Here is a 17,553-nt window from a genome sequence, read left to right on the forward strand (position 1 = left end):
CTTTTATCCACATTTCAAATCTAATGTTCTTCTGGAGCAGCCATGGGCAAACTACGGCCCGCGGGCCGGATCCGGCCTGTTTGAAATGAATAAAACTATTGAAAAAAAAAAGACCGTACCCTTTTATGTAATGATGTTTACTTTGAATTTATATTAGTTCACACAAACACTCCATCCATGCTTTTGTTCCGGCCCTCAGGTCCAGCTTAAGAACCCATTGTGGCCCTCGAGTCAAAAAGTTTGCCCACCCCTGCTCTAAAGGATGAGATAATAGGACATATTAATTAAAATAGTACATTGACTATCAAAAATCATTGACTATAAAAATATTTAAATACTTTTAAAAGAAAAAGTAATATTTTATTGCTTAAAGCTAATTTGGGAAAAATTATTCTGCTTATCCAATTCTTTTGAAGGCTATTGAATAATTATACTTATTAAGAACAAAATTTAAGATGTTGATTCATAAAGTTCAGAAAATGGTGAATTGGATTGCATGATCAAACTGTAAATTTCATGAGAGCAGTTACCATATATTCATTTTAGTACCTTGATATTTTCAGGTGCTCAAATAAGTATTTGTTGGCTGAGCTCTGTTTGTGTTTTTCCTCTTTGTATTGGGAACTCCTGTCTTTCCTTTTTGTATCTTCAGACCTAGCATAGTGTCTGGCCCTCAGTCAGAGTTCCATAAGTTATTGTTGTTTTCTTTTAATTTAAATTTTATTTTTCAATTCTAGTTTATATTCCGTATCATTTTGTATTAGTTTCAGGTGTTCAGTGGTTAGACAAACATATACAATTTGATTTATATGTAGAATCTGAAGAACAAAATAGAAACAGACTCAATAAGTTTTTTTAATAAATTAAAGACTGAATGTGTTAGTAATTTTAGCAATACCTTCTCTTGAGTCACTTCAGCAGTTTAGAACATCAAACCAGAAGCTGAAATAAATGGTCTAAAAATAGAATAGAATGTTTGAAAGTATAATTTTCCTGTAAATTTTGGGTTGTTTGGTTACTGTAATATAGATTAGCATAAAGAATAATACTATAGTCCCAAACCTCAAATATTTGTTCCATTTCATATTATATAAAATGCAAAACAGTGTCAGAAATATTTATATTATGTTTAAGGTAAATTATTTTTTCACATTTATTTTACCTACCTATTATATTAAGTATACCATTCCTCTGTGTATTAGTTAGAAGAGATTAGGCATGCTGCAGGAATAACCGACTGAAATCTCTGTGGCTTAATGCAACCAGCATTTATTTCTGTCATGCTGTGTGTCCCTCACAAACTGGCAGAGAGTCTGCTGATTACAGTCCCTCAGGCCCATAGAAGCTGGAGCGCAACCTGTGTTTTCTCGGTCACTGTGGCAGACAAAAGGCTATGTGATAAATCACACACTGGTGCTCAAAACTTCCATTAGAAAGTGACATATATACACCTAAATAGAACACCCTAATTCTAATATTGAAGAAGGCAAGGACTGCAGTCCTGCTCTATGTCTAGAAGACCTGAGGTATCTGTCAGTAGCCTAAATGATTACCACAGTGTGTGTGTGTGTGTGTGTGTGTGTGTGTAAATGTAGCTCATACTTTAAATGGAAATATACTTTCTGAACCGTACAGATATGATATATATCAGAAAATCCTATTTTATAACCTTATTATTTAATAATTGTAACAAAATTAACCTTTTAAATTAGTTCATATATGCCAAGGTATAAATATTGCTAAAATTTTTAATATAATCTATACATTTTCATCTCTATTTTTAAGCAAACAGTCCTTTCAGAAAGTTTGATTTACCACATATAAATAACCTTTGCCAAGCTTGAATTACTAATTCCAGCTTAATTAGCTTCCTTCTGTGGGACTAAAAAATATTAATACTTTTCTTCCCACCTCCTAAGTTCTTCTAGGCTGGGCTAATAACCAAATTAACAGAGACTCATGAACAAAAGAGAATAAGATTTTACTATATGGGCATGGGGAATTCACAGAGGCATGAAAATTTCAAAGACAATGAGGCAACATTGTGTGTCTAAGACTTTTTTGGGGAGAGCAGGGAATTGGATTTCAGAAATGAAAATGGGCTATTGTCAGGTAGTTGAGGAATACCGAAACACACATGGCAAGAAAATCCTTGCTTGGTGACTCAAAAGCAAAGGGACACAGGGAGATCTAGCTAATAGGCACCTGGCTAAAGCCTTCTTGTTCACCATATTTAATTCAAAATAGGCTAAGGTGGTATCCTAAGATCTTCTTCCTGAAGCAAGTTTCTCTCTCTGAATCTCTTGGGCAGGAAAAGGGGAAGAATAAAAGTTTCATTGAGTCATTTGTTTCTTAATAAATAGCTCAAAGTCAATATCCCCCTAAAAGCAGCTTCAGGGTGGCAGAATTTTAGTCCCATCCCTTCCATCCTCCTTCCCCTTCCCTTTATTCTAGCCTCCAGAAATTTTGACATTCATTCTAGCATTCTAAGAAAAATATATATCTGTGGGCCTAAATATATAAAACTAAATTATAATATTTTACATGGAAAACATCCATTTTTTCAAATTCTGTAATCTCATATGAGGTAACTGGGAAATGAAAACACTGAACACATTAATATTTTATAATTTTTAAAATCTATAAATGGTATTTATTTTCCTTCTTATAGGTATTTCATGATGTTGCTTACAAAGCTAAAGATCGAAATGACTTGGTATCAGGAATTGATGAATTTCTGGATCAGGTTACTGTTCTCCCTCCTGGAGAATGGGATCCAAGCATTCGTATAGAACCTCCAAAAAATGTTCCTTCCCAGGTATGCATATTTGAAAATACTCTTAAAAATCTTATCTTTTTTTGTCTTTTAAATACATGTACCAAAATAGTATAACCTATCACAAGGATTGACATGATTTAAATTATAACCTCTGTGATATTGTGCTCTATAATAAAAAATATATATATTTGGTATTCCTCCTGTTTCTAGCACGGAGCTCCTAAAACCTTGAGAATTTCCTGTCACGAGAGCAACAAAAGTGTCGTTTGTTAGGTTGAGAGGGAGAGTTTTGGAACTCACTTAAAGAGGGGGTCTGATGGCCAGCAATGCCAACCATGTGATTAGAGGGTTGGAACTTTCAGTTTCACCCTCCCGCCTCCGGGCAGGGGAGAGGAGCTGGAGATTGAGTTCAATCCCCAATGGCCAATGGTGTAATCAATCATGCTTCTGTAATGAAGCTTCCTCAAAACCCCAAAGTATGGAGTTCAGAGAGCTTCAATGTTGGTGAACACATGGCAATTGAGGAGAGTTGTGAACCAGAAGAGACCATGGATGCCTCTGGCCCTTTCCCCATACCTTGCCCTTTGCATCTCTAACCTGGGCTGTTCTTGAGTTATATCCTTTTATAATAAACTGGTGGTCTAGTAAGTTAAGTGTTTCTCTGAGTTTTCTGTGATCCACTCTGTCAAATTAGTTGAAACCCAAGGAGAGGGTCTTGGGAACCTGGGCTTGCAACTTGTATCTGAAGTAGGGCCTGGGGTGAGGGGGCAGCCTTGCAGGACTGAGTCCTCAACCTGTGGTAGCTGATGCTATCTCTGGGGAGATAGTGTCAAAATTGGGTTGAATTGTAGGACACCCAGCTGGTGTCTGGAGAATTGCTTGGTGGTGTTGGGAATCCCCACTTTCTTCCACAAGGAATTGGCACCAGAACCTATTTAACCTTTAAGAAGTTAGAAGTCTTCCATGAGCGTATGCAGCACACTTCACTGAGAAATTGGGTATATTGATGATATACTGTTAAATCAAGCAGTCCCATATCCCTGGAAAGACTTAAGACCCATCTCAAAACATTATACTGGAGGAAAATTAAATTTTTAATAAAGATGTAAAATGCGGCTTAAGAAAAAGTCTATTACTGCCTTTCTATATTCTGATGCATCACTTTGAAGTTAGCAAGTATTTAAAAAATTCAAAGGCATGACTTAGTTTCATTATATAGAAAACTTCCTATTACTGCTGATCAGATTAATTGGTAAACATTTTTAATTAAAATCCTTATGTTTTTGTTATCTTGGTGTGGGTGTGTGACATAAAAATTGTAGAAATTCTGCCTATAAAAAGTTAATGCCCATTTACTCATGATATGTATACTAGAGGCCCGGTGCATGAAAATTCATGCACTGGAGGGGGGTGCCTCAGCCCTGCCTGCCCCCTCTCACAGTCCGGGAGCCCTCAGGGGCGGTAGGCAACCCAGTGATCAGGGGAAGGCAATGCCCCATCACATCTCTGCTGCTGCCACTGCTGGCAGCGCAAACCTTGGCTGGCTCTGGTTACCTGAGTCTTGGGCGGCCCTGGGTGGCTGGGGCGCTGAGGGGACTAGGGAACTCTGGAGGCAGGTGTGCTGCAAGGCCGGGTCTTGCCTGGGGGCAGTTGTGTTCTTGCTGCACTCCTTCCAAGACTTGCCTGTGCTTTGAGCCAGCCCTGGGTGGCTGGGGGGCTTAGAGGACTGGGGGGAATCTGGAGGCAAGCATGCCTGCCACCCCAATGGGGCTGAAGGAACTGGGCGCCACCATCTTTGAGGGTGGGACAGTCAATTAGCATATTCCCTCCTTATTGGCTGTGGGCACCACCATCTTTGCAATAGCGTGATAAATTAGCATATTCCCTCTTTATTAGATAGGATAGTCCAAAAAATAGAAACAAAGGCTGTTGCCATTATTTGGGGTCATTTTCTTAATGAAGGCATGCCTTTGTTGAGAGTGGTGACCAAATGTTTGTTAAGCCCACTCCTCATAGTATCACCTCTATTTTTACTGAATCTGCCTCCTTCAACTGTCCCAGTTGTCATCTAGTCAGCCTTGTTTTGGGCTCTTGTCCCTGTGGAGTCCAGGCTGGTCTGACTTGACTACACTAGTTGAAGTAACAGATGGTCAAATTGGCCCAGTCCTGGACATAGAAGTTCTTTCGGTTAGCCAGAGATGTCCAGTGGGCAGGTATACCACTCAAACATGAGTGCTTAAAAAAGGCGTCTTAATCCCACTCTCAATTCAAGGAAAATAAGCTGACATCTGTCTCATGTCTGTATTTTCATTCTGAAGTCATTCCATAACATTAAAGAGAATTTGCTTTTCTTTTCTCAGTAATTACAATTTTGTCATTCTATAACTGCAGTCACGTATTTTCATTTAGTCTGAAAATAAAAGAAGTTGCTTAAGGAGTAATTTTAAGGGTTATACACTGTCCTATTTTTGTACTTGTTTATATCTTTGCCATTACAACAGTAGGAAAGGTGATATAATGTTTCTTGAAATACTAATCTTTTTAATTGATGTTATTTAGAAAATTTAGTGAAAATATAAATGCATTGAGACAGAGACTTTAAAAGTCACTTTTTGACACCAATTAGTTTTTCTTTTTTTGTGCCAAAATGTATATAGCAGAAAGTTTTACCATTTTTTAAATGTACAGCTCAAGTGGCATTAAGAATGTTCGCATTGTTGTACAACTATCACCACTACCTGTCTCTAGAGCTTTTTAAAAAAACCTTTATTGTTGAGAGTATTATAATTTTTCTTCCTTTTAAAAATTGCCAGTTAGTTTTTCAAACATTAAAACTGAAGTTAAGCATTTTTAAAAACACCTTGCCTTTGAGTAATGATATTATTAAGGCAAGTTGAAGCATGAGAGCTCTGTATTTTTAAAAATATTTTTATGAGGCGATCAGAATGTATTGGACTCTGGATATTTGGAGGAAGTAGTAGAAAGAACATTGAGTTAAGAATCAAGACAGTTCTGCTATTATTTATTTGTAGGATCATGAGCAGATACCCTAACCTCTCTGTACTGACATTCTATGTCAACATGTCTAATAGAACTTCCTGCAAGAATAGAAATTTTCTATATCTATGATATATAAGTCAAGCCACTATTGAGCAAGGAATGTGCCTACTGCAACTGAGGAACTGAATTTTAAACTTAAGTTTACTTAAATTTAAATAGCCACATATTTTTAGTGGCTACCATTTTAGACAACACCGTTTTGTATAATGAATTTGAATTAGAGATAAGCTATATGCTTCTTTACATTATTTTTTAATGTATGTTATAATTGAATAACATACTATGAAACTATGTTTTCTTTTATGAGAAGAAACAAAATGAAGAACATTAAGTACTCTGACTTCAGACTTGTTCAAATAATACTTCCCCCCGTGAGATAATTTCCACGGTTGTTATTCTTTTGAAATGTATAAATAATGGAATTTTAGGTATTTTTTCCTTTCGGTTAAGAGAAGAATAACCAGTCACCTCAAGTGATAACCCTGAAAATATCATTAGAACTTGTATCAGTCATTATAATCACTCCCTTTTGTATACCCTCAATTTCTTTGCTTTCCTGTCATGCCATTTACTTGCTTGTCAAAACTACAACCCTGTGTGAATTCAGCTCTTTAGCCTGTGTCTGCCTTGGTACAGGTGAGTGTGGCTAAATTGATATATGTAATTACTCTGACTGATCTCACATAATTCTTGACTACATACCTCAAGTGGGCCCTTAATGTTGCAAGTTCATAGTCCAATCATTCTCTCTAGATGACATTTCACACCTGTTTTCTCTCCTCAAACCATCATCACATCCTTTCTGACCTTCACTCTTAGATGTTGACTTGCTTTGTACTTTCCTGAGAAATATGAAATGATTAAAATACAATTTCCACAGACTCCCACCACCCCAGCTATCCATCTACCAGCATCTGCACCCACATACTCTGCCTCCCATATCATACTATTGATGAATTATCCGAAGTCAGCCTCCTACCCGTGCACTAGATCCCATCTCTTCACACACCTACTCAAAGACATATCTACCAATTCTCCTTTTTTCTTCCCTGTCTCATAATTTCTTTTGCTCTGTATTATCTGTTAGCATACAACATAATTAATTTTCATATCTTAAAAAAAGAATTGTTAATATTGCTACCACTGCAACTAAATGCCACAGAAAAGTTCTCTGTACTGCCTGCCTCCAATTCCTCTCCTCCAATTCTCTCTTAAACCTACTCATATAAGTCTTTTGCTTCCATCCCTTCAATAAAATTACATGAAGACTATCAAATATCTCTACAATGCAAAAGGTCATGGTCAACCTCAGTGTGCATGTTGTTTAGCCTATTAATCATCAGCATTTGGCAGAGCTGATAACTCTTTGATATACTTTCTTTGGCTCCAAAACACCACACTCTTGATTTTCTTTGTACCTTACCACACTCTGGTTTTCACTCCTTCCCAGTCTTCTTTTCTGGTTTCTTCTCTTCTCTTTGATTTCTTTATGTTGAAGTGATGTAGGACTCAGTCCTTTGTCATATCCTGTCCCCTATCTATATTCATTCTCTTGGTACTGTCTTCCAATTTTATAACTTTAAATCTTCTCCCAAATTTATATTTCACCTTGAACTTGAGAGTTCTTTATCCAAATGCCTATTGTGTGTCTCCTCCTGGGTGTCTTTTAGATATATAAAACTTAACATGTCCTAAGGTTTGAAGTGAATTGTAGACTATCTTATTTCTGTACACATCTTTGTATTTCTATCAGAAAAGTCAATATAACGCTTCCTAAGGAAACAAGAAACTGATCTTCTCTTAAATTCTGTTCCATCAGCACCTCCCCATCTTGATAGGACTAGCTCCACATTTACAGTTGATCAAGCCAAACATTTTACTATTTTTTTCTTATACCTGATTTCTAGTCTGCCGGAAAATGCTTTTGGCATTGCTTTCGACACCTGTCCAGAATGAAACAATTTCCTGCTATTACAACTGCTACCACTGCATTTCAGGCTGCCATCATAATACTTTTGGATTACTAAAATAGCCTCCTAACTGGTCTTGTTTCTACCCTTGGCCCCTAGAATCTGTTCTCAACATAGTAGCCAGCGTGACTCCAAGTTAGATCATACTATTCCTTTCCTCAAAACCCTGCACAACTTCCTCATTTCAAGGACAATAAAAGCCAAATACTTACAATGGTTTATTAAACCTACACAATCTGTCCCCCCTTTACCTCTCAGGAGTCATCCCCTACCACTTTCTTCCTTGCTTACTCCTCTCCAACTCCATTGGCCTGCTTGCTCCTCATTCCTTAAACCCCATAGCCACTCTGCTGTCTTTAGACTGTCCCACTGGCTGTTCTTTCTGCGTGAATATCCCCCAGTTATTGTCATGGATAACTCCCTGACTCCCTCAAGTTTTTCTTAGATGACACTTTATCACTGATCCTGTCTGACCACGGTATTTATAATTGCTTCTCCCTCCTTCTAAACACTCACCCTGTACCTCAACCCCCGCTACTCTGCTCTAAATTTTCACTCTTCCCTAGATTTTAATCCATCAACACATGGTAGAATTAATTAATTTGTTTGTTTATTGTTTGCCTTCCCTATTAGAATGTAAGCTCCATAGGCCTGATTTGTCCACTGGTTGAATAGTGGTGGGGCCTAGTACCTGACACAAATTGACTCTCAATAAGAATTTATTGTTGGAATTAATAAATTGTATGATTCGAGTAGTCAAATATCTGCTCAACAATTGATTTGTTTTAAAACATCAAAATATGTGTCTTTCTGAACAAAAATATTTTCTGTATTATTTCTCAGAATATTCTTTGACATTATTCATATACACTTATCTTTTCAAACACATTTTCCCCCTTACTACAAAGGAACAATTCTTGAGGGAAGGGCTCTTTAGACTGGCAAATACTCTTCATAGTTTATCATTTTCTTATTGGTGTATAGCCTTTTCCATTGTAAAACAATGAGTTAACTTATCTAGTAAATGATACTTCTATAGAAGACTGAATAATATCACTTGCTTTCTGAGACTATGGAAGCTAAAAAATGTTTTCCTAGGTGGTTGAGGGTCCCTTTTTTTTTTTTAAATTGATTTTAGAAGGAGATAGGTGAGAGAGAGAGAGAGAGAGAGATTTTAGAGAGAGAAGAGGAGAGAGAGTAGCAAGAGAGAAGAGAGAGAGAGAGAGAGAGAGAGAGAGAGAGAGAGAGAGAGAGAGAAATCAATTCATTGTTCCATTTATCTATGCATCCATTGGTTGATTCTTGCATGTGCCCTGACTGGGGCTCTAACCTGCAGCCTTGGCACATCAGGAAGAAACTCCAACCAACTGAGTCATTTGGCCAGGGCTGAAAGTTATCTTAAAGACCTTGACTAATGTATGCTAATTATTTACCAGTAAAGGCATTTCCTTTATTAGTTGACAGGAATCCTTTCTTTTATCTTTTCACTTCAGTTCATTGTATATATTCATGTTTCCGGGAAATTGTAAAAATATTAAACAACAAACTTTCCTATATTTTGTGCATTTCAGAACCTATTTTTCTCACGTTTTAACCCTGTACTATTTTATCTAAATGTCCATTGTACATCAGATCCTTCGATAATTCACTTCACACTAAACATGAAGAACATGTTTACATGATTTTGGAATGGCAGTCATGTAAACATTTTAATTAAACCACTTAGCATATTTTTTACAATTCTTTAGGCACTTTTGAATATATTGGTGTGCTCTAAAATCACCAATAGATAGGATTTTTATGATTTTCAAAAATCTCTGTCACTGACAAAAGTAGGTGGAATAGACCTATGGGAAAATAGCACTTGAGTAAACCTCAGTTAATTTGTCATTGGCTCAATAGTCTTGGATCTCTATATGAGTAAGAAAGGACCATATAATAAATCATTCTTAGAATTGGAAGATGGCCAGAATCAAAGAGGAAAATACAGTTTAAAAATAGCTAATGATAATAGTTAATGCTTATTGAACAGTTGAACTATGCCAGTCATACTAACACCATATTAACGCCACCTCATCCCAACCTACCCCGGCCCTGGTCTCTTTGTCCCTTTCTCTAACCTCAGAGCTTTATCTCGACCTGACATTATAGGTTAATTATTTGTCTTCATTAACAGAATGCTTTTTTCTCGCTCACCTTTCCATCTCTAGTGTCCATAACCATAAATGACACTCACTAGGTACTCAATAACTATTACATGAAAGAATGAATAAATGCCCCAAACCCACTTAATTCTCACAGGCACATTAATGGGTGTAAAGCTTTAGGAAACTAGATAACTTGCTGGAGGTCCTGCAGCAAGTAAGTAATGACGTCTGGGTCTTAGCTATTCTGCATATTGTCTTAAGGGAAACATGTTGGTTTTGGTATTTATAACCAGCACCTGATATTTGAAAAACAAAACACTTCCAACAGGAGAAGAGGAAGACTCCTGCTGTACCAAATGGAACAGCAGCTCATGGGGAAGCAGAGCCCCACGGAGGACATAGTGGACCGGAACTCCAGCGAACAGGAAGGTTAGTGAGAAGCGCCTGTGGGGGACTTCGAAGACCAAATGACACACCGTTCTTGCGTGTTAGGGATTGCTCTGAGATCTCATTTTTAAAAATACTTTGCATGAGAATTCTTGGGGGGGGGGGTGGTTAAAAATGCCAATTAATTTTATTTCTCTGTAGTTACTAATGATTGCCATTACTATTAAGTCAGAACAGTGTTTGCATCATTCCATTTTAACTTACCCAGCCTTTCATTTTGCTGTGTATAAAATGCATTCACAGATTCTTAGAATGAATAAGAAAACTGTCAGTTGCCCCTTCCAAAACAACCCGTTGAAAGCTTCAAGTTTAAGATAGAAATAAAAATAAACACCAAGAGCACAGTCCTGTAGACTCCATCTCATTACATGCAAGTAGGATGTATATAATAGCATTTTTTACTTTTACAGTCGTGATTTGAAAGAGCTATATGATTTATTTTTCTAATCACACATTTTTGACGAGATGAAAGCTTCAATTTATTTCTTAAAATGGTTCTTTATGGTTTTTTGACAGCTTGTCTGTCTCCAAGCAATGTGTGAGCAGAAAATCAGAAACCCTTGGGTGGGTCTCTCTTCAGAGAATATGTGCACACAGCCTCCATTATAATTGAAGGCCATTGCAAAGGCTTTGCAGGATTGGTGCTCCCTTCCCCTCAGGGCCATTTCCTGAACGGCTTTCACTGTGTTTTCTAAGCTGACTTTCCAGTTTCTAAAACTCTGTGCATTGTAATTCTCCTCTGTTCTTTCCCTTGATCTCTGTTCGTCTCTGAGGAAATGTCTCTTAATGTCTTCCTCAGGCTCCATACCTAATTTGAGATGGTTCAAACAATTTTTCCCTTTTCCCCTTTCTTTACTAGAAGCGTTGTTACTCCTCCTGTTGCTTTCATATTTTCAAATGCTGCCTTTTTATTTTTGGTGGTTATATTTTTCTCTCTCTCAGGTATAACGTGCCACAAAGCTTAGGCTATTTTCAAAGTTCACTTTTCCTTACTGCTTCCTAAATCCTCCCAGGTCACCCATATCCGGTGTCTTCGCTTCTCCAGAGTTCTTCCACAGATTCTGTTGCTGACATGGCTTGAAGTATCCATTACTCATCTGCTCGCCTGGAGTTGCTGGTGTCCATCTGGGCTGCTCTTGCACTGTTCTCTGTAATGACCTCCCACTTCTGGATTTAGATTTTTGCTGCTAAAAGCACATTTATTACACAGTAATATAAGAGCTATGTAGACTAATGTACAGTGGTCTAATAGAAAATACTATCAAACCTATAAGTATTAACTACTAATTAATATTTCATAACCACCTCAAATTCTTTTTGGGTGTTAGGTGGGATATAAATTATAAATAAATGAATAGACTAATAAATTAAATCTACTTTGAATTGTGACTTTGACAAGTTAACAGATTATTCAGATATGACTCCCCCCCAAAATAAAAATATGTATTTGTTTTACAAAACACAGGTAGAGGAACTTAAAATGATTTTTTTGTGTCTGAACTTCACAGGTTCTCTTCAAGAGTTTCTGAGTTTCAAATGTTTTTTTTTTTTAATTTTCAATTTAAAATTTACTTTCTCAACTTCTCCTATTTCCTATCCCTTTGATGGAAGTAATCACTGGGAAAACATAGTGATTGTATCACTCACATAATAGTGATAAAGTTACTAATATGTTACTATTGGGTCAGATCAAGGAAATTAAAAATAATACTCAAAATTTTCAGTTATACTGAAGATGTACACTTTTAAAGGCAAAGTAACTTTATTTCTCAAGGGCACAGTCATTTTTGAGGTTATTATTAGATTGCAAATTAATATTTCTATTTAGAAAATAAATAATACAAGTTTAAGATTTTCCCATAATTTAAATGTATTCAGCATACTGGCAGTATATTGCAATGTAATAGGTATTTTTTTAACCTTCATGTAGGAACTTAACCATAGTCTTATTAATTTTATTTTTATTTTTTTAAGTATGTTTTATTGATTTTTTACAGAGAAGAAGGGAGAGGGATAGAGAGTTAGAAACATCGATGAGAGAGAAACATTGATCAGCTGCCTCTTGCATGCTCCCCACTGGGAATGTGCCCGCAACCAAGGTACATGCCCTTTACTGGAATCGAAACTGGGAACCTTCAGTCCGCAGGCTGACGCTCTATCCACTGAGCCAAACCGGTTAGGGCAGTCTTATTAATTTTAATAAGGTATCTTTATTCCATGGAACACAAAGAAATTTCAGTAGTCAAGTATTAAGTCTACATGTGATTAACTAAATGTTCAAAAAATGAGAATATCTGCTCATAGTATTCTAATTCCTAATAGATCAAAAACATTTAGTCTTCAAATTTTAGGCAGCATATCATAATTTAATACTGTCTCCCCCCACCCTCCAAGGCTCTTTCAAGTGTTCAGTTTGGCTTTGAATATATTTTAAAAAATGAATTTATACCAAGTAAGGTTATTATTGTCTTGTGAATGACAGAAATTGGAATATATTTAGGCAATAATGGGTTCAACTTTATGGTTATAAAGTCCTCCTTCTAGTTGCCTTTGCCTAACATTGAAAACGACTGTGGAAGCTATCTGTCTTATTCAAAGGCCATTTAGATGCCTGCCTAGAACAACATCTGGGGAAGGTGTTGTGTGTTTTTGGCAGAGAGAGTAGCTAACTAGTTTACCCTCCCTCTGGCATTTTCTGCTAGCTAAACAAAATGCAAACAATCAAAAAAATACTACCAACAATTGCAAGTAGCAGCCCTGAGATTAAGAGTAGGTTTATGTAGAAATGGCACAGAAATTTTGGAGTAATTCTAAATCTCATTATTTGAAATTGAACTGATGGACAACTCTGACCTTGTTTGAGAGAACCTGTTTCTTTTTGTTTATTTATTGACCGTTGATATAATATTTGGCTAGGCATTAGGGAAACAGTGGTGCAAAGCCATCCCTGTAGATCAGCGGTTCTCAACCTGTGGGTCGCCAACCTGTGGGTCATGACCCCTTTGGGGGTCTAACGATCCTTTCACAGGGGTCGCCTAAGACCATCGGAAAACACATATATAATTACATATTGTTTTTGTGATTAATCACTATGCTTTATGTTCAATTTGTAACAATGAAAATACATCCTGCCTATCAGATATTTACATTACGATTCATAACAGTAGCAAAATTACAGTTATGAAGTAGCAACGAAAATAATTTTATGGTTGGGGGTCACCACAACATGAGGAACTGTATTAAAGGGTTGTGGCATTAGGAAGGCTGAGAACCACTGCTGTAGATCATGATAATGCAATGTAGCAGGTTCATGTTGGGTCTCATCTCAGCTGATGGAAAACCTATACTGGGACCTGGCAGCAAAGCTAATGGCATTTTGCTTTGTATGTCTTTTATATTTGGATTTCACTGTTGTGTCTCCCCCCCTGTCTTAGGATTTTTGGGGGCCTTATTTTAGATATCAAAAGAAAAGCTCCATACTTCTGGAGTGACTTCAGAGATGCTTTCAGCCTGCAGTGCTTAGCATCTTTTCTGTTTCTCTACTGCGCGTGTATGTCTCCTGTCATCACATTTGGAGGGCTGCTGGGAGAAGCCACTGAAGGTCGTATAGTACGTATTATGCTTTTCTCTGAACTTTCAAATTAATCCATTTTTAAGCTTCCCAGTTAGATAAGTGAGCGTTTAATTTTGGATTCCTTTTTGAGGAGATATTTGATGTTTGGTCTGGCAGATAACTTCATATGAATTTCCTGGATGGTAGTGAAACTGGTAATCTGGGAGTGGGAAGATCTCAAAACAGTTACTTCTGAGCCTTACACAAGCTTCTGATCTCATCTCTGGCCTCCATCCTAGGCTAGTTTTAGACTGTGGTTCTTCCCTCACAAGAGATCCATTACCATGTATATAAGCCGTGCTTATGTCCATTCACATATGACAAAGTATGTAAACTTTTAGTGAGCAAAAGAAAAGCAAGGTAAGGAAGGTAGAGAAGACACATCCCTGTTCACTACCATTTAGTTTTGGCCGACTGCCTGCATCGTTTTTTATTCTCCTATCCACATCTTGCCCCAGGTTGCTAGGATTTTCATTGCAAAGGAAAAATACTATGCCCTTGTATTTTAAACATTTCTCCCCAGTTATAGTGGGTACCTGTATAGCCTAGATAATGAAATAATTTATATCTCTACACAGAGTGCAATTGAATCTCTCTTTGGAGCATCCATGACTGGGATAGCCTACTCTCTCTTTGGTGGACAGCCTCTTACCATATTAGGCAGTACAGGACCAGTGTTGGTGTTTGAAAAGATTTTATTTAAATTTTGCAAGTAAGTGTTATATACGTTTGGCTCTTAGCCCCTTTCTATTTCTCTACTGTATGTCTTCTTCTCCCAACATCACGTTTGAGGTCTGCTGGGAGAGGTGGAAGTGGCTGATTTGATTCAGTGTGCCATTTTTGCCTCTCCATGAAAATAAAGGAAAACAAAAAGATCTGTGTGTAATGTTTTGTGATGTTTGTAAAAAATTAAATTCAGTTTTCAACCCTGAGAGCCCCTGTTAGTTTTATCCCCTTAGTATTCCCTTTAGACAAAGTCATGAGTTTGGATACTCATGGGATGTGAAGCTATTTACTTTCACTTCATGAACTGGCCTTATTTCCATCTGTTTAAAATGGTGGCAAGCTGTAAAGTGACCTTCTTTCTGCTATTCCTTGTCTCCTCCTAGAGAATATGAGCTGTCATACCTCTCTCTCAGAGCCAGTATTGGACTTTGGACTGCAACACTATGCATCATACTTGTGGCCACTGATGCAAGCTCCCTTGTTTGCTATATCACCCGGTTTACTGAAGAAGCTTTTGCTTCTCTTATTTGCATCATTTTCATTTATGAAGCCCTCGAGAAGTTGTTTGAACTCAGTGAAGCATATCCAATCAACATGCATAATGATTTGGAACTGCTAACACAATACTCGTAAGTACTATTTCCCCTGTTGGCTGTGAGACTTGCCTCTTAACAAATATTGCTATTGTTATAAGAAATATGAGGAACTTACTCAGCAGATATAGAGTGCCTTAAATTGATTCATGACCTAAATCCTGCACTTTCAAAGTGGAACTGGATTTTAAAAGTCATCTAATGAGCCACTCCACTCATCAGATACTTATGTTCACAATATAACAACTCTGCCTAGAATATCTTTTTTGGAGTTTTATTTGTCAGGAATTCCCTATTAAGTAGACAGTGAACCAAGGCCAATTTTGCTATATAGGCATTTTGTTTTTACAAAATATATATGATTTTTGTTTTTCTTTAGGGCCTTTTCAATTTACTATAATTCAAAGGAAACTGAAAATATAAGATTTCAGATTTAGAGCAATATGGTGAAAGAGATTCTATTGGGTCAATAAAAAGATAAACAAAAATCACTGAATTGATATATAATATTGCTTTTGCAACTTATGACATTTATGATAGAAGTGCTCAGGTATTGCCTTTTGAAGTTAATATACAGTTTAGGGTTAAAAATGGTATTGGACCTATTGATCTTTCTAGTTTTAGTAGGCCAGTAGTTTAGAATTTCTCTAAGGCTGTGTTTATATACTGTATATCAGTGGTTCTCAACCTTCCTAATGCCGCGACCCTTTAATACAGTTTCTCATGTTGTGGTGACCCCCAATTTCATTGTTACAAATTGAATATAATTAAAGCATAGTGATTAATCACAAAACAATATGTAATTATATATGTGTTTTCCAATGAGACCGACCCCTGTGAAAGAGTCGTTCAACCTCCAAAGGGGTCGCGACCCACAGGTTGAGAACCGCTGCTGTATATGGACATTATATTTGCCCTTTCTTGTATTTAATTTGAATATTTTTGTTGTATTTGTGTGTACATTTTTATATAGCAAGCATTTGAAGCAATATGTTTTTTATGGGGCAGTTATAGCCTCTACATCAACCACCAGTGTTCTTACTAACTGCCTAGATATGGCCTCAAATGTTTTGAAGATTTATTACCTTTTTGTTATTAGAATAATTTTAAATTGTTGAAATTAGACCAAAATAGTGCAATGTATAATTTTGTAAAGAAAGATGTAGTGATAGGGCTAAAAATAACATGATTTTTAATTTATTTATTAATTTTTAATTAGAATTTATATTCAATATTTTATATTAGCTTCAGTTTTACAACATAGTGGTTAGATAATCATATACTTTACAAAGTAATTCCCTCAATGTTTCAAGTACCTAACTGGCACCATATGTAGTTGTTATAATATTATTGACTATATTCCTGATGCTGTACTTGACATCCTGTGACGTTTTTGTAATTATTATTTTTAACTTCTTAATCCCTTTACCTTTTCACCCAGACCCCAACCCTCATTGTCTCTGGCACTATCAGTCTGTTTCCCGTATCTATGAGTGTGTTTATATTTTGTTTTTTCATTTATTTTGTCCTTTAGATTTCACATATAAATGAAATTATATGGTACTTGTCTTTCTCTGTCTGACTTACTTTACTTAGTATAATAACCTCTAGTCCATTCATGCTGTTGCAAAAGGTAAGATTTCATCGTTCTTTATGTCCAAGTGATATTCCATTGTATATATGTACCACCACTTTTTTATCCATGTATTTATTGATGGGCACTTGTGTAGTTTTCATATTGACGGGCACTTGTGTAGTTTTCATATTTTGGCTGTTGAAAATAATGCTGCAATGAACATAGGGGTGCATATATGCTTTTGAATTCGTGTTTGGGGTTGCTTCGGATAAATTCCCAGAAGTGGAATTGCTGGGTCATAAGGCAGTGCAATTTCTAATTTTTTGAGGAACCTCCATACTGTTTTCCATAGTGGCTGGCTGCACCAAGCGGCATTCCCACCGACAGTGCACAAGGGTTCCCTGTCCTCTGCATTCTCACCAACACTTGTTTGTTGATTTATTGATGATAACCATTCTGAGGAGTGTGAGGTGATATCTCATCATGGTTTTAATTTGCATTTCTCTGATGATAGTGACATTGAGCATCTTTTCATATGTCTATTGGCCGTTTGTATAGACACTTTGGAGAAGTGTCTATTCAGATCTGCTGCCCATTTTTTAATTGAAGTGTTTGGGGTTTTTTTGCTGTTGAGTTGTATGT

The 17,553-nt window shown here is 36.6% G+C and overlaps 1 protein-coding gene across 11 annotated transcripts in view; it reads left to right on the plus strand.

The window, feature by feature from the left end:
- SLC4A10 (solute carrier family 4, sodium bicarbonate transporter, member 10) overlaps positions 1 to 17,553 on the plus strand; it is a 235,597-nt gene that overhangs the window by 149,268 nt on the left and 68,776 nt on the right. For all 11 annotated transcript variants that reach the window (XM_006766483.2, XM_006766486.2, XM_006766489.2 and 8 more), the window contains 5 exons: positions 2,672 to 2,818; positions 10,285 to 10,385; positions 13,838 to 14,012; positions 14,595 to 14,728; positions 15,126 to 15,371. In XM_006766483.2, coding sequence (XP_006766546.1) covers positions 2,672 to 2,818; positions 10,285 to 10,385; positions 13,838 to 14,012; positions 14,595 to 14,728; positions 15,126 to 15,371 — 803 coding nt within the window. The remainder of the gene's footprint in view (positions 1 to 2,671; positions 2,819 to 10,284; positions 10,386 to 13,837; positions 14,013 to 14,594; positions 14,729 to 15,125; positions 15,372 to 17,553) is intronic.

The sequence above is a fragment of the Myotis davidii genome, unplaced genomic scaffold (genome assembly GCF_000327345.1).
Source record: "Myotis davidii unplaced genomic scaffold, ASM32734v1 scaffold59, whole genome shotgun sequence".
NCBI lineage: Eukaryota > Metazoa > Chordata > Mammalia > Chiroptera > Vespertilionidae > Myotis > Myotis davidii.